At 44.7% G+C, this 17,245-nt stretch overlaps 1 protein-coding gene across 9 annotated transcripts in view; it reads left to right on the forward strand.

Moving 5' to 3' along the window:
- BRF1 (BRF1 RNA polymerase III transcription initiation factor subunit) overlaps window positions 1–17,245 on the forward strand; it is a 481,847-nt gene that overhangs the window by 391,530 nt on the left and 73,072 nt on the right. Inside the window, exon 17 of one of the 9 annotated variants that reach the window (XR_010305931.1) lies at window positions 354–435. The exons of 7 other annotated variants lie outside the window; for them this stretch is intronic. Coding sequence is in view for 1 of the 2 variants with exons in the window: in XM_064159900.1 (XP_064015970.1) it covers window positions 2,242–2,251 (10 nt within the window). In the remaining variant the exon portion in view is untranslated. Of the gene's footprint in view, window positions 1–353; window positions 436–2,241; window positions 2,257–17,245 lie in introns of those variants that run through there. One more of the 9 variants, XM_064159900.1, reaches the window with a different exon arrangement.

A 17,245-nucleotide genomic window follows, 5' to 3' on the forward strand; every position in this document is an offset into this window, starting at 1 on the left:
TCCTGATACAGGCCAGGATGCCATTGGCTCTCTTGGCCACCTGGGCACACTGCTGGCTCATCTTCAGCTACTCTCTACCAGTAGCCCCAGGTCCCTTTCTTCCTGGCTGCTTTCCAGACACTCTGTCCCCAGCCTGTAGCACTGCTTGGGGTTGTTGTGACCAAAGTGTAGAACCCTCCACTTGACCTTGTCCAATCTCATCCCATGGGCCTCTGCCCACCCATGCAGCCTGGAAAGGTCCCTCTGCAAGGCTCTCTTACCCTCCAACAGCTCCACAGCTGCTCCTAGCTTGGTGCCATCTGCAAACTTACTGATGCTGGACTCAACCCCCTATGATTTTTGTTATTTGCCAGGGCAACGTGGCTGAGTGTTAGACCCTTGAGGGTAGGAAGACAGAAGAGGAAACAAGGAAACAGGAGAAATCTGAGGCAGACTACTTTGTAAAATGTGTGTGCAAAGAGAAATTTTTGCACCTTTCTTAGCCACTCCCCACAAAATAGTGTTTTTTATTCAACTGCTTATGTGGATGTAGTCTACCTTGATCTTAGCCTTTGACACTGTCTCCCATGATATTCTAGTGAGCGATCTCAGGAAGTGTGGGATGGAAGAGCAGACAATGAGGTGGCTTAGGAACTGGTTACAAGATAGAGTTCAAAGAGTGGTGATCAATGGTGCCAGGTCCAGCTCGAGAGCTGAAACCAGTGGAGTCCCCCAGGATCAGTGCTGGGGCCAGTCCTGTTCAACATCATCATCAATGACATTGATGAGCAGGCAGAGTCTGCTCAGCAAGTTTGCTGCTGACACCAAACTGGGAGGCTTGGCTGATACAGCTGAAGGCTGTGTGGCCATCCAGAGAGACCTGGACAGACTGGAGAGCTGGGCACAGAGGAACCAGATGAAGTTCAACAAGGACAAGTGCAGAGTCCTGCACCTGGGGAGAAATAATAAACTGCACCAGTACAGGCTGGGAGGTGATCTGCTGGAGAGCAGCCCTGTGGAGAGGGACCTGGGAGTGCTGGTGGATAACAAATTAACTATGGGACAGCAATGTGCCCTTGTGGCCAAGAAGGCCAATGGGATCTTGGAGGGTATTAAGAAGAGTGTGTCCAGCAGATCAAGGGAGGTTCTCCTTCCCCTCTACTCTGCCCTGGTGAGACCTCATCTTCAATACTGTGTTCAGTTTTGGGCTCCCCAGTCGAAGAGGGACAGGGATCTGCTGGAGAGGGTCCTTCGGAGAGCTACAAGGATGATTAGGGGCCTGGAGGGCATGGCTTATGAGGAGAGGCTGAGGGATCTGGAGCTTTTTAGTCTGGAGAAGACAAGACTGAGAGGGGATTTGATGTTTATAAAGATCTGAGGGCTGGTCAGGAGCTGGGGGCAGGCTCTGCACACTTGCTCCCTGGGATAGGACAAGGAGCACTGGGTGTAAGTTGCAGCAAAAGAGGTTCCACCTCAACACAAAGGGGAACTTCTTTACTGTAAGGGTCCCAGAGCACAGGCTCCCCAGAGAGGTTGTGGAGTCTCCTTCTCTGGAGGCTTTCAAGGCCTGTCTGGATGTGTTCCTCTGTGATCTGTGCTAGATTGAGTGGTCCTGCTCTGGCAGGGGGGTTGATCTCGCTGATCTCCTTGGGTCCCTTCCAACCCCTAATATCCTTTGATCTATGATGTGTGCCTTTCTCTTCTGTACTTAGATCAGTCAAGAATATAAGAAAGTTACAAAATGCCTATGGAAAAGGATTTTTAACATTCTTTATGTAAAACCATCCCTTCTAAGGAGTATCTATCTGAGTCTTAGAGGAACTTTGTTCTTTGAAGTAGTACTTGGAGGGTCAGGAGGCAGCAAAGAAATCTGCCATGTTTGTCCATAGGTTAAGGATGATTTGGGATGGGTATGCAAGTGGTCTTCACTGACATCTAAATGAGAGAGGGATTTTTTTTTTCAATGAAATATACCAATTTTTTTTAACTGAAAAATGAAAATTTGAGGAAAGTAGGAGTGTTTCTCAGTCAGCACTCTTATACTAACAGGTTAGGAAGGAATCAGAAGAGGATTATTTTTAAGTTAAAATACTTTATTTTAAAATGAAACATTTGAACACTGTGATTCAGAGTCACTTTTTTTTGTGGTAAGTGGAAGCAAAACTTAAATTGTAAACATTGGAAAGAAATCCTGTGGTTCAGGTGGAAAGGAGTGTTTTAAATAACCTATTTCACTGAGACATTCAAACACTTTCATTTCAGCTCACCCTGAAAATACTGCATTTTGACTAGAAAATGTGAAGTTGGGCATTTACCTAATTCCACCCAAACCTCAGCTTTGGTATGGAGCGGCAAGACTTGATGCTCAACAGCTGTCTCAAGGTCTTAACAATTTAAGAGAGGCTTTGACCTAGGGAAGCTTCTCTTGGTCTGTGTGCTAGTTTGAAGCTAGCTAGAATGTTTTGGTGAGAAGAACTAGATCAAAGGCTGTGAAAGAAAAACAGTGGTGATGTCTACTCCCCTCAGAGTCTTGCTGAAGAAGAAATGAAAACATTAGATAACACTCTCACCATTTTATCTCACTCTGCCTTGGGCTGCTGACTGAGCTACATCTCTCTAACACACCTTCCACTCACCTTTTCTTAACCTCTTGGCTGAACCTCTATTCTTTAGGACTGGGGTAAGGTTGAGAGGGGTAGGGGGAAGGTGGTTGAGAGCCCCTCTTGGGGACTCAGGTTTCTGGGAGGGGAGTTGTGTTTGTGTATTACCTTTTACTTTGTATATTTCTGTCTATAACTGTATATACTGTAACTATCTACTTGTGTATTGTGCTAGCTGTAAATAAATAGCTTCATTTATATTCCCAGAGACTGCTGAGTCTAGCCTGGGTATTTCTAAAGTGTGTGGTGGGGGGCAGGGAACACCCAAACCATCACAGTCTGATTCATGTTGTCAGATGATGAAAAAGGTTCAGGGAAGAAGTAGAACATATGAGTATTCTGAGAGTACTCATACCATCTTTAGGCTTCTAATAAAGGTACCTAGTTTATGAGTATAGGCAGATTGTATATTCCATGGAGAGAGGTATACTCCTAATTTAGCTCTTAAATCATCTCTAAGGTCTCTGCTGACTGCAAAGCAGCCCAAGCAAGGCTTAAGGCACCTAGGAATTACGGATGCCTTCCTTGGGTTCTTCAAAAGACCATATTTGGGTGTTTCAGATGATCTTGTCAATGTTGAACAAGGAATGGCTCAGCTTTAATCCATGAGGAACTGGCATGTTGTTCTCCAACAACATCTGGCTATGCAACATGTGGGAGGACTGCAGTGTCCCCTTGCATGTTTCACAGTTTACTGGACTTGAGTGTCTTGGAGCATTCTAACCTGAGATACATGTGTAATACCTAGTGAAATGATAGTCATTCCTGTGTTTATAGATTTAGGGAAAACAGAGAGAAAGGAAATCTGGGAAGAGGGAAGGCTGGCTGCTAGCAGTAATTGCTAGCTGATTGTGCACAGGAAGGGACAAGAATCTTGTGCCTGTATGAAAACCTGCCTTTAGAGCTGTTAAATAAGGAGGAAAGGCAGGAAGTGGAAGGAGTGGCTCTGGCAATTCTTCACTGGGTGTTTATAGCAAAGAAAGGGCATTTATAACCACAGATTGAGCTGCAGCAAAATGAAGCTAATTATAGTTGTCTACCAGTCTATCTCTTGCATTTTCAGCACACCCATTACATTAGGTACCATAAGAGAAAAGTTTATCTCCCTTTCCCTTTTCTTTGCATAGAATTTCCACTAACAAAGATACTACAGAAGAGCTTCCCTAAAAGTGAAATGTTAACTCCTCAGATGATGTAAATCACTGTAATCCCATTGAAGTCAACACTGAAGATTTAACATCATGCTAATTGAAGTCAATGGAGCTAGGCTGATATATACCAGCTGAGGTAAATCCCCCAGTGTGTTCTTTCTATCTTTTCCGAGTGCTCGGAGCCTGTGCTCTGGTTTGAGTCACAGAGAGACCCCATCTGTGCAGTGCAAGCTAGGCTCCTTATTTAGAAATGACCTTTCCTAAATTTCAGTTCTGGTCTGGAGACTGGTGATTTCCATCCAGATTTATCCCTACACTTAATTTGCAGGTTAGTGGTTAGTTTTTTTCTGGCCCTTGTGGTAGCATTCCCTGATGCTTGCAGATTTTTGCTTTTTGGCCTGTGTTACCTAATTAGCTCTGGTATATTTAGCTGTCACAGAGTACAACAATCTGTAGCTAGGCTTCTGTTATTATTGATGGTAATATTGTATGGAAGGATACCCAGATGGTGTTAAACATAGTCTTACGAGTTCCTTTTCTGGTGTGTAAGCAAATGCTCAGTCTATGGAAGACCTGCTGTTTGATTTGGTCTCTCTCTTCATTATGCAGTGATCCTTGAGCAAAAGCTGTAGCACATTGTGAATGCTCTCTTCTCATTCTCTGTAGTTCATGAAAATTCATAGGACACTGTTTTTTAGAGAAGCAGAATTGGAGTTTAGGATGGGATCTCTGAAGGAGAAACTTTTCTTGAGGATATGTGTGGTGGACTTCACAGTATCACACAGTATCATCAGGGTTGGAAGAGACCTCACAGATCATCAAGTGCAACCCTTTACCACAGAGCTCAAGGCTAGACCATGGCACCAAGTGCCACGTCCAACCTTGCCTTGAAGTGCCCTAGGGATGGCGACTCCACCACCTCCCCGGGCAGCCCATTCCTTACAAGGGTGTGTTAAATGTTCAGATAATTCAAACTATTTAGCCTTCTACCAGTGGGATACTAATGTCAGAGATCCTTACTTTGCTATGTACTGGGGAAAATGCTGATACCAGCAGCTGAATAAAAAGCCAATAACATCAATTTTCTTCAATGTGTGAAGTTATACAGTGGATTGCTGTAAAACAACAGCAAGCCAAGTTCTAGTGATGCACACCTTGAGCACTGTGTCCAATTCTGGGCTCCTCAATGCAAGAGAGATGTTGACATACTGGAATGTGTCCAGAGAAGGGTGACAAAGCTGGTGAGGGGCCTGGAACACAGCCCTGTGAGGAGAGGCTGAGTGAGCTGGGGGTGTGCAGCCTGGAGAGGAGGAGGCTCAGGGGTGACCTCATTGTTGTCTACAACTAACTGAAAGGAGGTTGTAGCCAGGTGGGGTTGGTCTCTTCTGCCAGACAACCAGCAACAGAACAAGGGGACACAGTCTTGAGTTGTGTCAGGGGAAGTCTAGGCTGGATGTTAGGATGAAGTTGTTGGCAGAGAGAGTGATTGGCATTGGAATGGGCTGCCCAGGGAGGTGGTGGAGTTGCTGTCCCTGGAGGCGTTGAAGAAAAGCCTGGCTGAGACATTTAGTGCCATGGTCTGGTTGATTGTGTAGGGTTGGGTGCTAGGTTGGACTGGATGATCTTGGAGTTCTCTTCCAACCTGGTTGATTCTATGATCTAAACATCAAATCATCGCTTAGCAGATGTTATGAATGATGCCAGGGATGGAAGGACCTCTCTTTCACAGACCTCTGTGCTGGCTTACTGAAGGTTGATCTATTTTTCCAGAACTCACAAGAATAGGAAAGATGTAGATAGCTGGAATAAGACATACACTAAGCTACTGAAAAGGAGCCTCATTTAGGGTAAAATAAAGAATCAAATATGTACTCTCAGGCTGTAGAGGATCTTAAATGTGGGTGTCCTGTTCTGGAGTGAATAATTGAATCAAGCAGGATTTGAACAACAGATGAATTGCAATGACTGTACTCACCCTTGGCACTCTTTGAAGAAGTCAGCATGAGGGAAGAGTCTCTCCTGAAACCTTTGACTAAGATAAGGAGGTGTGCAATGACTTCTGGCTGGGTAGAAAGGACACACAAGTCACAGTTTGAGATACATGCAGAAATTAGCCACTCAAGTTACCCATTTGAGGTCTGTTGTTTTAGTCTTTGAATGCTGAGGAAATAGTTGAACTTCCATCATCATCTGAGGTGCTGTGTGCATTAAGAGCAGTTTGGAGGGATGCATTAAATGTGCTCACAAGCACAAACAAATGCATTTGGCCAGTAAATTAAGGTTTCTGCCTTACTGTGCAGCAGGTGAGAATATTGCTGTGGATTTGAGTCACATGCAGGAAGTGTTGCATGGCATCACTGTCTGTATTTTTAGACTTTCTTTCAGGACATAAATACTAAGGACTTTACAGCAGCTTATTTAAAGAACCCCTACTGTGGAGTGCCTTGTGCTGCTAATGAGGCCCTATGTGATCTCTTATCACTGGAGGGGCTGCCAGTTGCCACTACGAAGAGGCTTAGAGAACTGGTGAGGAAAATAAAGCTTGTGAGAAGCACTTTGCTGAGAACAGTAGGTCTACCAGAAACTTTGGGTTTAGCAGGCACTGTTTTCCAGATGGATAGTACCACTGTGAGCAGCTGTAGATGAAATCTTCAAAGAGAGATAGTTATGAAAGTCATATAATGGTTGAAAGAATGGTGAGAGTTCTCCTCCCTAAATGAAACAAATGTAGTCTTCCGTGCTGCCTGGGAGGGGTTCCTGCTCTGCTGCATTCTGACATTTCTTTTCTCCTTAGGGAATGGTAAGCATCCTGCAGAGCCCTTCTGTTATTGCTACTGCTTTTGGTGCTACAAGAGAGCTTGATTCTGTCTGCTGAAATTCCTGGCTAAGTTCCTATGGTCTCCCATCAGTTTAGGATCAACCCCTGGAAATGGTATTCTAAAGCAGATATCTGGGTGACATCTTCCTAACCAGATAAGAATTGAGTTTTGCTAGGCTGAGTAAAAATTATCTGCAAGCAAAAGATCTGTGTGGGCTGGTGTTCCTGAAGTTAGAGAGCTTTTAGGTATTTTGTTGTATGTGGGAGAATTTTGCTGCTTCTTTGCCCTGGTGTCCTGGGTTAAAACAGTCTGCTCTCACAAGCCCCTGTCTCTTCTCATGCAGATGGAAGAGAAAGTAGCACAAAACCCACTTCTGAGTTGAGATAAAGAGTTGAGATAGAGTTTTACAGGAAATTACACAATGCACAATTACCTTAGCCTATTTGCTGAAAGGTGCAGCAACAGAAGCCAGTGACCTCCCCCACCCCTGGTCCGCAGCACCCTCAGCAGAAAAGACTGAAACCTGGAAGCTGGAAGCAGCAACTCTTAACATAGAATCATAGAATCAACCAGGTTGGAAGAGACCTCCAAGATCATCCAGTCCAACCTATAGCCCAGCCCTAGCCAGTCAACTAGACCATGGCACTAAGTGCCTCAGCCAGTCTCTTCTTGAAGACCTCCAGGGATGGCACCTCCACCACCTCCCTGGGCAGCCCATTCCAATGCCAATCACTCTCTCTGTGAAGTTATGATACAATCTAAGCTGCAAACTTGTGATACTTTGCTCCAGCCAGCACTTTAGTTTTGAAGCTGGCATAATGGCAGCATGGTATTCATAGAACCATAGAATCAACCAGGTTGGAGAGACCTCCAAGATCATCCAGTCCAACCTAGCACCCAGCCCTAGACAATCAACTAGACCATGGCACTAAGTGCCTCAGCCAGGCTTTGCTTCAACACCTCCAGGGATGGCAACTCCACCACCTCCCTTGGTAGCCTGTTCCAATGCCAATCACTCTCTCTGGCAAGAACTCTGTGAGACTTGCAGAGGGTTGTTTTTTTTTTTTTGCCTATGACAGGATAAAACAAGGAGCAAAAAGCAGATATCTGTACTGTGGGCTCAAGGCACTAAGAAGCTGTTAGTGTACCTCTTTGTGGCAGGATGCAGCTCTGTGCAACTTAGGAATGCCATTATCAGTGTGCAGGGCTGTGTTTATCAGCCTCACTGACAACTCTTTGAATCTAATAGGCATGGATAAATAGTATGCAGCAGATCACTGGTTTTAGCAGTATACTTAACTCTAGCTTGTTCTCTGTTTCATGGTTGATTATGACTTTGTGAGGCCTGCTACATAATGCTGCAGGCCAGAAGGCAAATATGCCGATAGCTCAAGACCTTTGAGGTAGAGCTGAAACCAGCTGGAGAAAGTCCTGAGCCTCTGTCTCTTGGCCTGGCAGATAATACCTCCCAGTAAGAGAGGCTGCCTACATCTTATACGCTCTTACCCTTGACTGTATAAAGCTCCTCTTCTGGTCTGCACAATTCTTAATGTCTGTAGGGATAGAGGCAGCCAGTTATGAGATTTCTCCAATATGACTAAGAGAGGCTCACACTGCTGGAAAGATACTTTGCCTTGCTGGCACAGCTGGTGCCTGACAAAATCCCAGGCAAACATATCTAGCATGTCAATATGAAAGTTTCCCTTGTATTTGCCCCTGGGAAGAGGGACAGCATTGCATCTTTCTTCCTGCTTAGTTGTGTGTATTGTGGGCAAGAGAGAAGTGACTCCAAAGTCTCTTCTGATTGCCATGGCTTTGGCCTACCATTGTATTGTGACAGCCTGGCTTGGGGATAGATTCTGGCTTCATTACAAAGAGTCTGAAGTTTTATTTGCAAGGTTAGAGTATCGTTCTGCATTGAAGCAATTCAAAGCTTCCAGCTGGAAGAAATATGTCCAAGGCTGTGCTACAGCCATTTCTGCTTTCTTCCTTGCCCCTACAGTCCACAAATGCAGATGGGTAAGCAAGTTTTGTCTGCAGTCTATCTGGGAGAGCTGTCTGAAATAGCCAGCTTTGTTTCCTTCAGCAGAAACAAAATTGAGTATCTGACTGTCTATTGCCCTGTTGTAAATTTATTAAACTGACTGTCATTTCACTCTGAGCTTGCTCTCACCCACTCTGTGCTACGAGTAGCGACTGGTTGTGGAACACCAAAGTGAGTGGACATCAAATGCCTGTAGAATCATAGAATCATTTCAGCTGGAAAAAAACTTTGAGATCATCAAATCCAACCATTACCTTACAAAGTCTGGTGCCAAACCTGAGTGTTTCTCCCCATTTCTTCTTTAGCTGATCTGGAAACAAAAGGCAGGACTTGAAGTAAGCTTCTCTGAGTTATGGAGCAGTTAGCTCTTGTATTTAGCTTCATCCTCTTGCATGGAGCAGGCCTCTGTGCTCTTGTCCTACTTCATGTGACAAGGCATGGGTTTCCTTGAATTGCTGACTCACACAGATGAGGAGAGAAGCTGAGTATTTAACCAAACACAGACTTCTATTTTGTGGTTCAGAACATTTATGTTGTTGATGGAGCTCTACTCATTTGCATCTCTAGAGAAACCTCTAGCATTTGGGACCATTTGGGTTTGCTGTGTCTTCTTGCTCAGGCTCTGGCAGATCTTGGCCAATACCTAAGGCTATCCTTGGCATCAGCAATAGTGGACTGTGGCTAACAGGTCCACAAGAGGACAAGAAGTGGCCTCAAGTTGCACCAGAGGGAAGTTTAAGTTGGGTAACAGAAGAAACATTTTCATTGAAAGGGTTATTAAGCACTGGCATAGGCTCCATGGGAAGGTGGTTGAATCCCCATTGCTGGAGATGTTTAAAAGATGAATAGATGTGATGCTATGGTTGGGTTCAATGGTCTTAAAGGTCTTTGCCAACAAAGAAACAATTCTGTGTTTCTATGTACACTCTTGCAGAGCTGAAAGACATCTAGGATTGTATCTGCTCTACTGGAGGGGCTCTTCTCACCTAGGTGAGCACAACCATCCCTTGAAAACACTTATAAGAAGTGATGTTAAAACATCTCCTGTCTCCATCTTGACTGGTCCAAAGAGATATTGTATTTTCCCCTAATGAAATCCCCTCAAAGTCTTTGCTTCTGTTTTCCATGCCTACTGGTTGTGGTAGATTACATACAGGTGAAAAATACTCTCAAATCCCTCTTGTGTCTTCAGTCCTGTACTTAGGTGCAACAGAGTCACAGAATTAATCAGGTTGGAAAAGACCTCAAGGATCATCGAATCCAACCTATTGCCTAACCCTTCTAATTCACTAATCCATGACACTAAGTGCCTCATGCAGCCTCCTCTTAAACACTTTGAGGGATGAGGACTTCATTACATCCCTGAGCAGCCCCTTCCAATGCCAATCACTCTTGCTGTGGAGAACTTCTTCCTAACATTCAGCCTAGACCTCCCCCAGCACAACTTGAGACTGTCTCCCCTTTTTCTGTTGCTGGTTGCCTGGCAGAAGAGACCATCCCCCACTTGGCTACAACCTCCCTTCAGCTAGTTGTAGGCAGCAATGAGGTCAGCCCTGAGCCTCCTCTTCTTCAGACTAAACACCCCCAGCTCCCTCAGCCTCTCCTCACAGGGCTGTGTTCCAGGCCCCTCACCAGCTTCATCACCCTTCTCTGGACACATTCCAGTACCTCCACATCTCTCTTAAATCGATGAACTCAGAACTGGGCACAGTACACAAGGTGTGGCCTGACCAGTGTTGAGTACAGGGGAAGAGTAACTTCCCTTGTCCTACTGGCCACTTGTCCAGGGTGCCCTTTGACTAGCACCCTGGCTGCAGGATGAGCCGTGGCTGAGAGCAGCCAGCATCGCTGAAGTCTGTGCCAAGAGGCACCTCAGGTTAGGAAAGGGCTATGCCATTTTTCTCTACCTCTGCTTCTTGTCACATTCCCTTACAGGCGGTCATGTAGCATGTAATGAAGACATCTGTTCGGTTTGTAGGAAACTGTGAAGAAGTGCATGCGTTTGCCTTCTGCCATCTGTTGCCATTCTGATAAACAGTTGAAAGCTCTGCCAAACATAAACAAAATCAGTGAGTTTTGGTGCTAACTGCACCATTTTCTTCCCTGATTCTCCATGTTTGAGCCCTTCCTTGTCGCGCTTTAAATATCTGGGGCTCCGCTCTGCTGTAAGGAGATCTGACGCGCGGCAAACACTGCAGCTCTGCTTCTGTCTGTGTCCCTTCCCTGAACTCGAGACAGTAAGGAGAAGCAGGAGCTCCTGAGCTGCTGGAATGATGTGAAATACTGGCTGTGCCACCTGGACAGCTCGACTTCCCCCCTTCAAATTCTGTGCCTCTGAATGGAAACTTGGCTGAATGCAGGAGATGATTTGGGAATGCACTACTGATCAGGAGGGATTTAGATGTATTATCCAGGATTATTATTTTTCCAGAAGTCTATCCCGTGAGTAGAGGTTCTGTGTTACAGAATGTGCTGAAATTAAGTAGCTTATAATGGATTTCTGGAGACTTTGTGAAAATGAAACACTATTACTGTGAGGAAAGACAAAAGACAAAGACAGTTTTGTGAGACTTAACGCCTTGCAGAGGAGAAACACAAACAAGACAATGCTGAAGAGGAGGTTATCATAGCTAGTTAAGAGCAGACAGTGGGAAAAGAACATGTGTGGCCATGGGGATGCTCAGAGGGCTGCAGCACCTCTGCTAGTAGGACAGTCTGAAAGAGTTGGGGCTGTTGAGTCTGGAGAAGAAGAGGCTCCCAGGTGACCTTCTTGTGGCCTCTCAGTATCTGAAGGGAGCCTACAAAATAGTTGGGCAGGGACTTTTTAGGCTATCAGGGAGTGACAGGACTAGGGGAAATGGAGCAAAGCTGGAGGTGGGGAGATTGAGACTGGATGTGAAGAGGAAGTTCTTTATCATGAGAGTGGTGAGAGCCTGGACTGGGTTGCCCAGGGAGGTGGTTGAGGCCCCATGGCTGGAGGTGTTTAAGGCCAGGCTGGCTGAGGCTGTGGGCAGCCTGACCTAGAGTAGGGTGTCTCTGCCCATGGCAGGGGGTTTGGAATTGGATGATCCTTGTGGTCCCTTCCAACCCTGACTAATTCTATGCTTCTATGAGTGTGGCATTCAATGCAACAGCATACATCAGATCTCAAACGTTACTATAAAAATTTAGTTGTAAAGACTTGCATAGACATTTTTAGCATGTGTTACTTTGTACATATCAGACTGAATATGCAGCAATGGCTTCTGTAAGGAGGAGAAAAAACCTCTTAACTTGTTATGCTACACATTTACTAAATATACTGTTTTAAAGTGATGATACATTTTTTTTGGCATATGTAGACTGTGTCAGTTAATAGCTAAATTACCCTTTGCAGCTTTCTGTCCAAGTTGCATGTGAAGTGGGTTGTGCTGAAGCTTAAAACCTATCTGTACTGTTCTAACAATTAGTAGATTCCAGTACCTGAATGGGCCCTAGAAGAAAGCCATAAAGGGACTTTTTGTAAGGGCTTATAGTGATAGGATGACACAGAATGGATTTAAACTTCAAGAGGGTAAACTTAGCCTAGCTATTGGGAAGAAATTCTTTACAATGAGGGTGGTGAGACACTAGAATGGGTTGCCAAGCAAGGTCATGGATGTCTCCTCCTTGGAGGTGTTCAAGGCCAGATTGGATGAAGCCTTGAGGAACCCAGAAGGCATCCCTGTGGGCAAGTTGGAACTAAGTGATCTTTATAAACTCACATTGCAATCATAGCTGTTCATAAACCCAAAACTGTTACTTTTAGCCATGTTTTCTTAGGAAGCCAGGTTTATGAGCACATGGGGTTATGTTGGTTTGTGTATACATAAGAAAAACTACTTTGAGAGTGATAGAGCACTGCAGCAGGTTGTCCAGAGAGGTTGTGATGTGCCCTTTTCTGGAGAGTTTGAAAACCCACCTGGACAAGGTCCTATGCCACCTACTCTAGTTGAACCTTCTTTAGCATGGTGGTTGGACTAGCTAGTCTGTTCCAACCCCTACCATTCTGTGGAACAATTTCTGTGACTTTGTCTACCCACATTCTTCTGCCTGTGCAGTCTTTATGACTTCTACATCTACTGGTCTCTTCTGGCTGAGTTTGACAGAGAGAGGGTAGTTTGCATCCTGACAAGTTTTCTTGGGATGGATGGAGAAGGATAGTAGTTTGATTTCATCTGTTGTCAGGCGTGAAGGAATTCACATGGGTAGGGACTAGAATAACATCCCAGGTACAGGAAAACCTTGAGAGAGAAAGTCTAGTACCTTGTTAGACACAGGGAAATGTGGTTGTGAGGCATCAAATCATAGGGAAACAGCTTTCAACAGTTCCACTGCAGATTGCCCAGCTTGGCAGAGATGAAACATCCCTGCCTTGTTAAGGAAGTTGGATTAGTTATCTCTAAGGTCTCTTCCACCCTAGGCTATTCTATGATTCTGTAAATTACATTGGTGTTGTCATAGTGAGTGACTCCTGAGACTTGTTGATTGGGGTACTTACAGAACTATAGCCTCTTTTGTAGACTCCTTGACAAACTCGTTAGCAGTATCTTTATGTAATGCAGGAGCTCCTGGCTTTGGCTGTATTCGAGCTTTACCCCCTCTCTTCTGTCATGATCGTTCTTGGGGGACCAAGCAAGGGGGTGTGAGATTTCTGTGTTTCCAGATGGGTCAAGAAAAAAAAAAAGACTATTCTTTCTTATTATTTGACCTGGTCATGAACAGATGGTCCTCCTGCATGTCTGCACATTTAGATGAAGGAGATATGAGTTGCAATCTGTGTGCTGTATTTCTGCAACTGAGCTTTCATAAGAGGCTCTAGATGCAGAAACTCCCAGATACAGATGCCCTGCATCTGGGTAAGAATAAGGATTCAAACCCTGTTTTGCTGTATTCCAGCCAAACACACTTATTGCTAATCTGTAAGTTAATATAGGAGCAGGGATCTTCCATGCTTTGGCCAGAATGTGGTGCAGGACTGTTCTTTGCTTTACTTCTCAAACATTTTCTTAGTTGAAGGTTTCTTTCATATAATTAAAATAAACCAAAGCATAATCAAACCCACAAATTGTTTCTTACACTGTTGCTTAACTGGGTTTTTATTTGCTCCTATTTTGTTTCTTTCCCTTCTCATGTGTGTGGGACTATCTGGTTTTGTTAGTGAGTTTTTAAGGCCTCTTCTGATGTGTTATGTGCTGCCATTAATCTATGTCTCTGGCTGAAAAACACAGCTGCAGGGACATTGGGCTCCACAGCTGCAAGTCAGGCTGGGAAACATCTGGTTTGTGAATAGCAGTGGGGCAAATGAGATGGTATCAATCTGCTCAACAACACAAAGACTTGGACACTTCTAATAGTGCCCCAAACTTTATGTCTCTAAAGTCAAGCTAACTCTCTTAGCCAAAAAATAGGCACTTTGGGACTTGAGATGCCTAAGGGTTAAGTTGCATCAGTCTGGGAGTTTACATCCATAAGGGGACACAGTCTAAAGTTGTGCCAGGGTAGGTATAGGCTGGATATTAGGAAGAAGTTCTTCACAGAGAGAGTGATTGGCATTGGAATGGGCTGCCCAGGGAGGTGGTGGAGGCACCGTCCCTGGGGGTCTTCAAGAAAAGACTGGCTGAGGCACTTGGTGCCATGGTCTAGTTAATTGGATAGGGCTGGGTGCTAGGTTGGCCTGGATGATGTTGGAGGTCTCTTCCAACCTGGTTGATTCTATGATCCTATTGTTTTTTTTAATATAAGTGGGAACTAGAAGCTTTAAACAAGAATGGCTCCAAATCATGTTGGCAGTGAAAGAGAATCCCTACCTTATCTTTCCAGACAGCAACTGAAGAAAGAATGACTACAAGGAGTGAGGGGAAGTAATTAGTGTTTATCAGCGGAAATAGGAGTTCTGAAACTTCTGCCTTGTGCTTTTGTCTGTGTTCCTTAAGTGCTGTTTTACATCTGGATGAGCTTCAAGATATGCTGGTTACTGCTGTTCATCTCTGGGAAAAATAAAGGCTCTTGAATCAGTTTAACCCAACCGTGTGCTGGGCTGCAGCAAGAGCAGTGTGGGCAGCAGGGCAAGGGAGGGGATTCTCCACCTTTACTCTGCTCTCCTCAGACCCCACTTGGAGTACTGTGTGCAGTTCTGGAGCCCCCAGCACAAGAGGGACATGGAACTGTTAAAGCAAGTCCAGAGGAGGGACACAAAGATGCTCAGAGGGCTGCAGCAGCTCTGCTATGAGGACAGGCTATGAGAGTTGGGACTCTTCAGCTTAGAGAAGAGAAGGCTTTGAGAAGACCTTATAGTGTCCTTCCAGTGTCTGAAGGGGACCTACAGGAAGGCTGGGGAGGGACTACTGACAAGGTCTTGTAATGACAGGATGAGAAGTAATGGGTTTAAACTGGAAGAGGGGAGCTTCAAACTAGATGTTAAGAAAGGGTTCTTTACAATGAGGGTGGTGAAACATTGGAACAGGTTGCCCAGGGAGGTTGTGGCTGCTCTCTCCCTGGAGGTGTTCAAGGCCAGGTTGGATGAGGCCTTGAGCAACCTGTTGTAGTGCGAGGTGTCCCTGCCTGTAGCAAGGGGTTGGAACTGAATGATCCTTGAGGTCTCTTCCAACCTAAGCCATGCTATGATTGTATAACTTCTTGGTAGTCAGCTGTAGAGGAGTGGTCAGTATTTGAGTGTAGAAATAACAACCTGTCCTTTCATTAAAGACTTTGAGGCACAGATCACTTATGAGAAGAGGAGCTGGAAGTCAGACAAGGTCACCAGGTCCCTTATGATCTCTCCAACCTGTTAATATTCAGATAAAGAGTTTGCAGGTGATTACAGCTGACTCTTTGGACTCATGAACTATCTTCTGGGAATTCCCTTCTTGTTTCTTTCATCTGTATTCTTATTTCCTTTTGCCCACATAATTAGTGGAGTCTCAGGGTGTTTTGATCCTTGATGATGTATGTTTATTTATTGTAGAAAGATGATCTTGTACATTCCACACAGAAAGATATTATACTCTACACATGTGGTAACAAATAAGCCTGTTCCTTGGTCCTGATTCTGGCAAAGGTGATCCCACCTCAGGTTAGGAAAACAAAACTGGACACAGGACTGACTGTTTTATTGGGCTTGGACAGAAACTTACTCATTGTTACCCACTATTTTAGCACTCCCTTAAGACAGTCTTGTATACTGTAGCCAGGATGAGCTCCGAGGGAACTCTCCTGGATTCCAGTTGACATTTAATGTGTGCAACTTCTCCACCTTCTGAAGTAATTCCTGAATCATCCACTGCCCATCAAGCTTCCTGGTTTTTGCTCTGTGATATTACTCTTAGACAACAAGAACAGATGGACCTACTGGAGTGTGTCCAAAAGAGGGCCAAAAAATGGTCAGAGGGCTGGAGAATCTCTCCTACAGGCTATCAGAGTTCAGAAGATCAGAATGCTCTGGGAAGACCTTATAGTGGCCTACTGGTACCTGGAGGGTGGGGGGGGGGCTATGAGAAAGCTGGGGAGGGACTGTTCACAAAGGTATGTAGCAACAGGACCAGGGGACATGGTCATAAACTAGACAAGGGTAGTTTTAGATTGGACACTAGAAAAAAGTCTAGTGGTGAAACACTGAAACAGATTGCCCAGATTGGTGGTTGAGGCCCCATACCTGGAGATGTTCAAGGTCAGACCTGATGGGGATCTGAGCAATCTGACCCAGTTGGGTATGTCCCTGCTTAATGAAGGGAAATGGAATAGGAAAACCTTCAAAGGTCCCTTCCAACCCAATGCATTCTATGAGTCTGTGACTCTATTTCCAGTCACTTTACCAAACAAGGAAGAAGTTACTGAGGAAAATAAGCTCTCAAATAAAGTTCATGGGCATGAAAAATGTGGAGGATAAAATTAAATAGCACCTATGTGGAAAATTCATGAATGGCTTTGTTGGAATGGAAAGGGACACTCAGGACATAATCTCTGCTCTACAGGAAAGTGAAAACCTTTTGAAGTGGTGGTAATAGAGGGCAGAACATCACAACATTTTGAGACCAGCAGCTCAGGTAGTTTTCAGTCCACTTCAGAGTCCATTTACCTAGTTTGTATTTAATCAGCTTTTCTATGAAGATGTTATGGGAGACAATGTCAAAAGACTTAGTGAAGTAAAAATAAATGACACTCATTGCTCCTATCTCACCCACCATGTCTGTCTTCTCGTTGTGAAAAGGCTATCAGGTTGGTCAGGCATGATTTATCCTTCTTAAATCCATGCTGACTACTCTAAATCATCTTCTTGTCCTTCATGCACTTGGAAATGTTTTCCAGGAGGAACTGCTCCATCAGCTCACCAGAATTGAGGGTGAAGCTAAGGGGTCAGTAGTTCCCTAGACCCTCTTCCTTGCCTTGGTAAAGACAGGAGTGACATTTTATTTTGTCCACTCCACAGGAGCCTCTCATTCCCCCATGATTATCTAGAGAAGCCTTGAAGTGACACCTTACCAGCACTCGTGGTTGCACCCCGTTAGGTGCCACAGACTGTTTTGGTCTGGTTTGCTTTGAATGTAAGACTTCCTAGCTCCTGACTTTCCTACT

The sequence above is a fragment of the Pogoniulus pusillus genome, chromosome 1 (assembly GCF_015220805.1).
Source record: "Pogoniulus pusillus isolate bPogPus1 chromosome 1, bPogPus1.pri, whole genome shotgun sequence".
In the NCBI taxonomy this organism is placed as follows: domain Eukaryota; kingdom Metazoa; phylum Chordata; class Aves; order Piciformes; family Lybiidae; genus Pogoniulus; species Pogoniulus pusillus.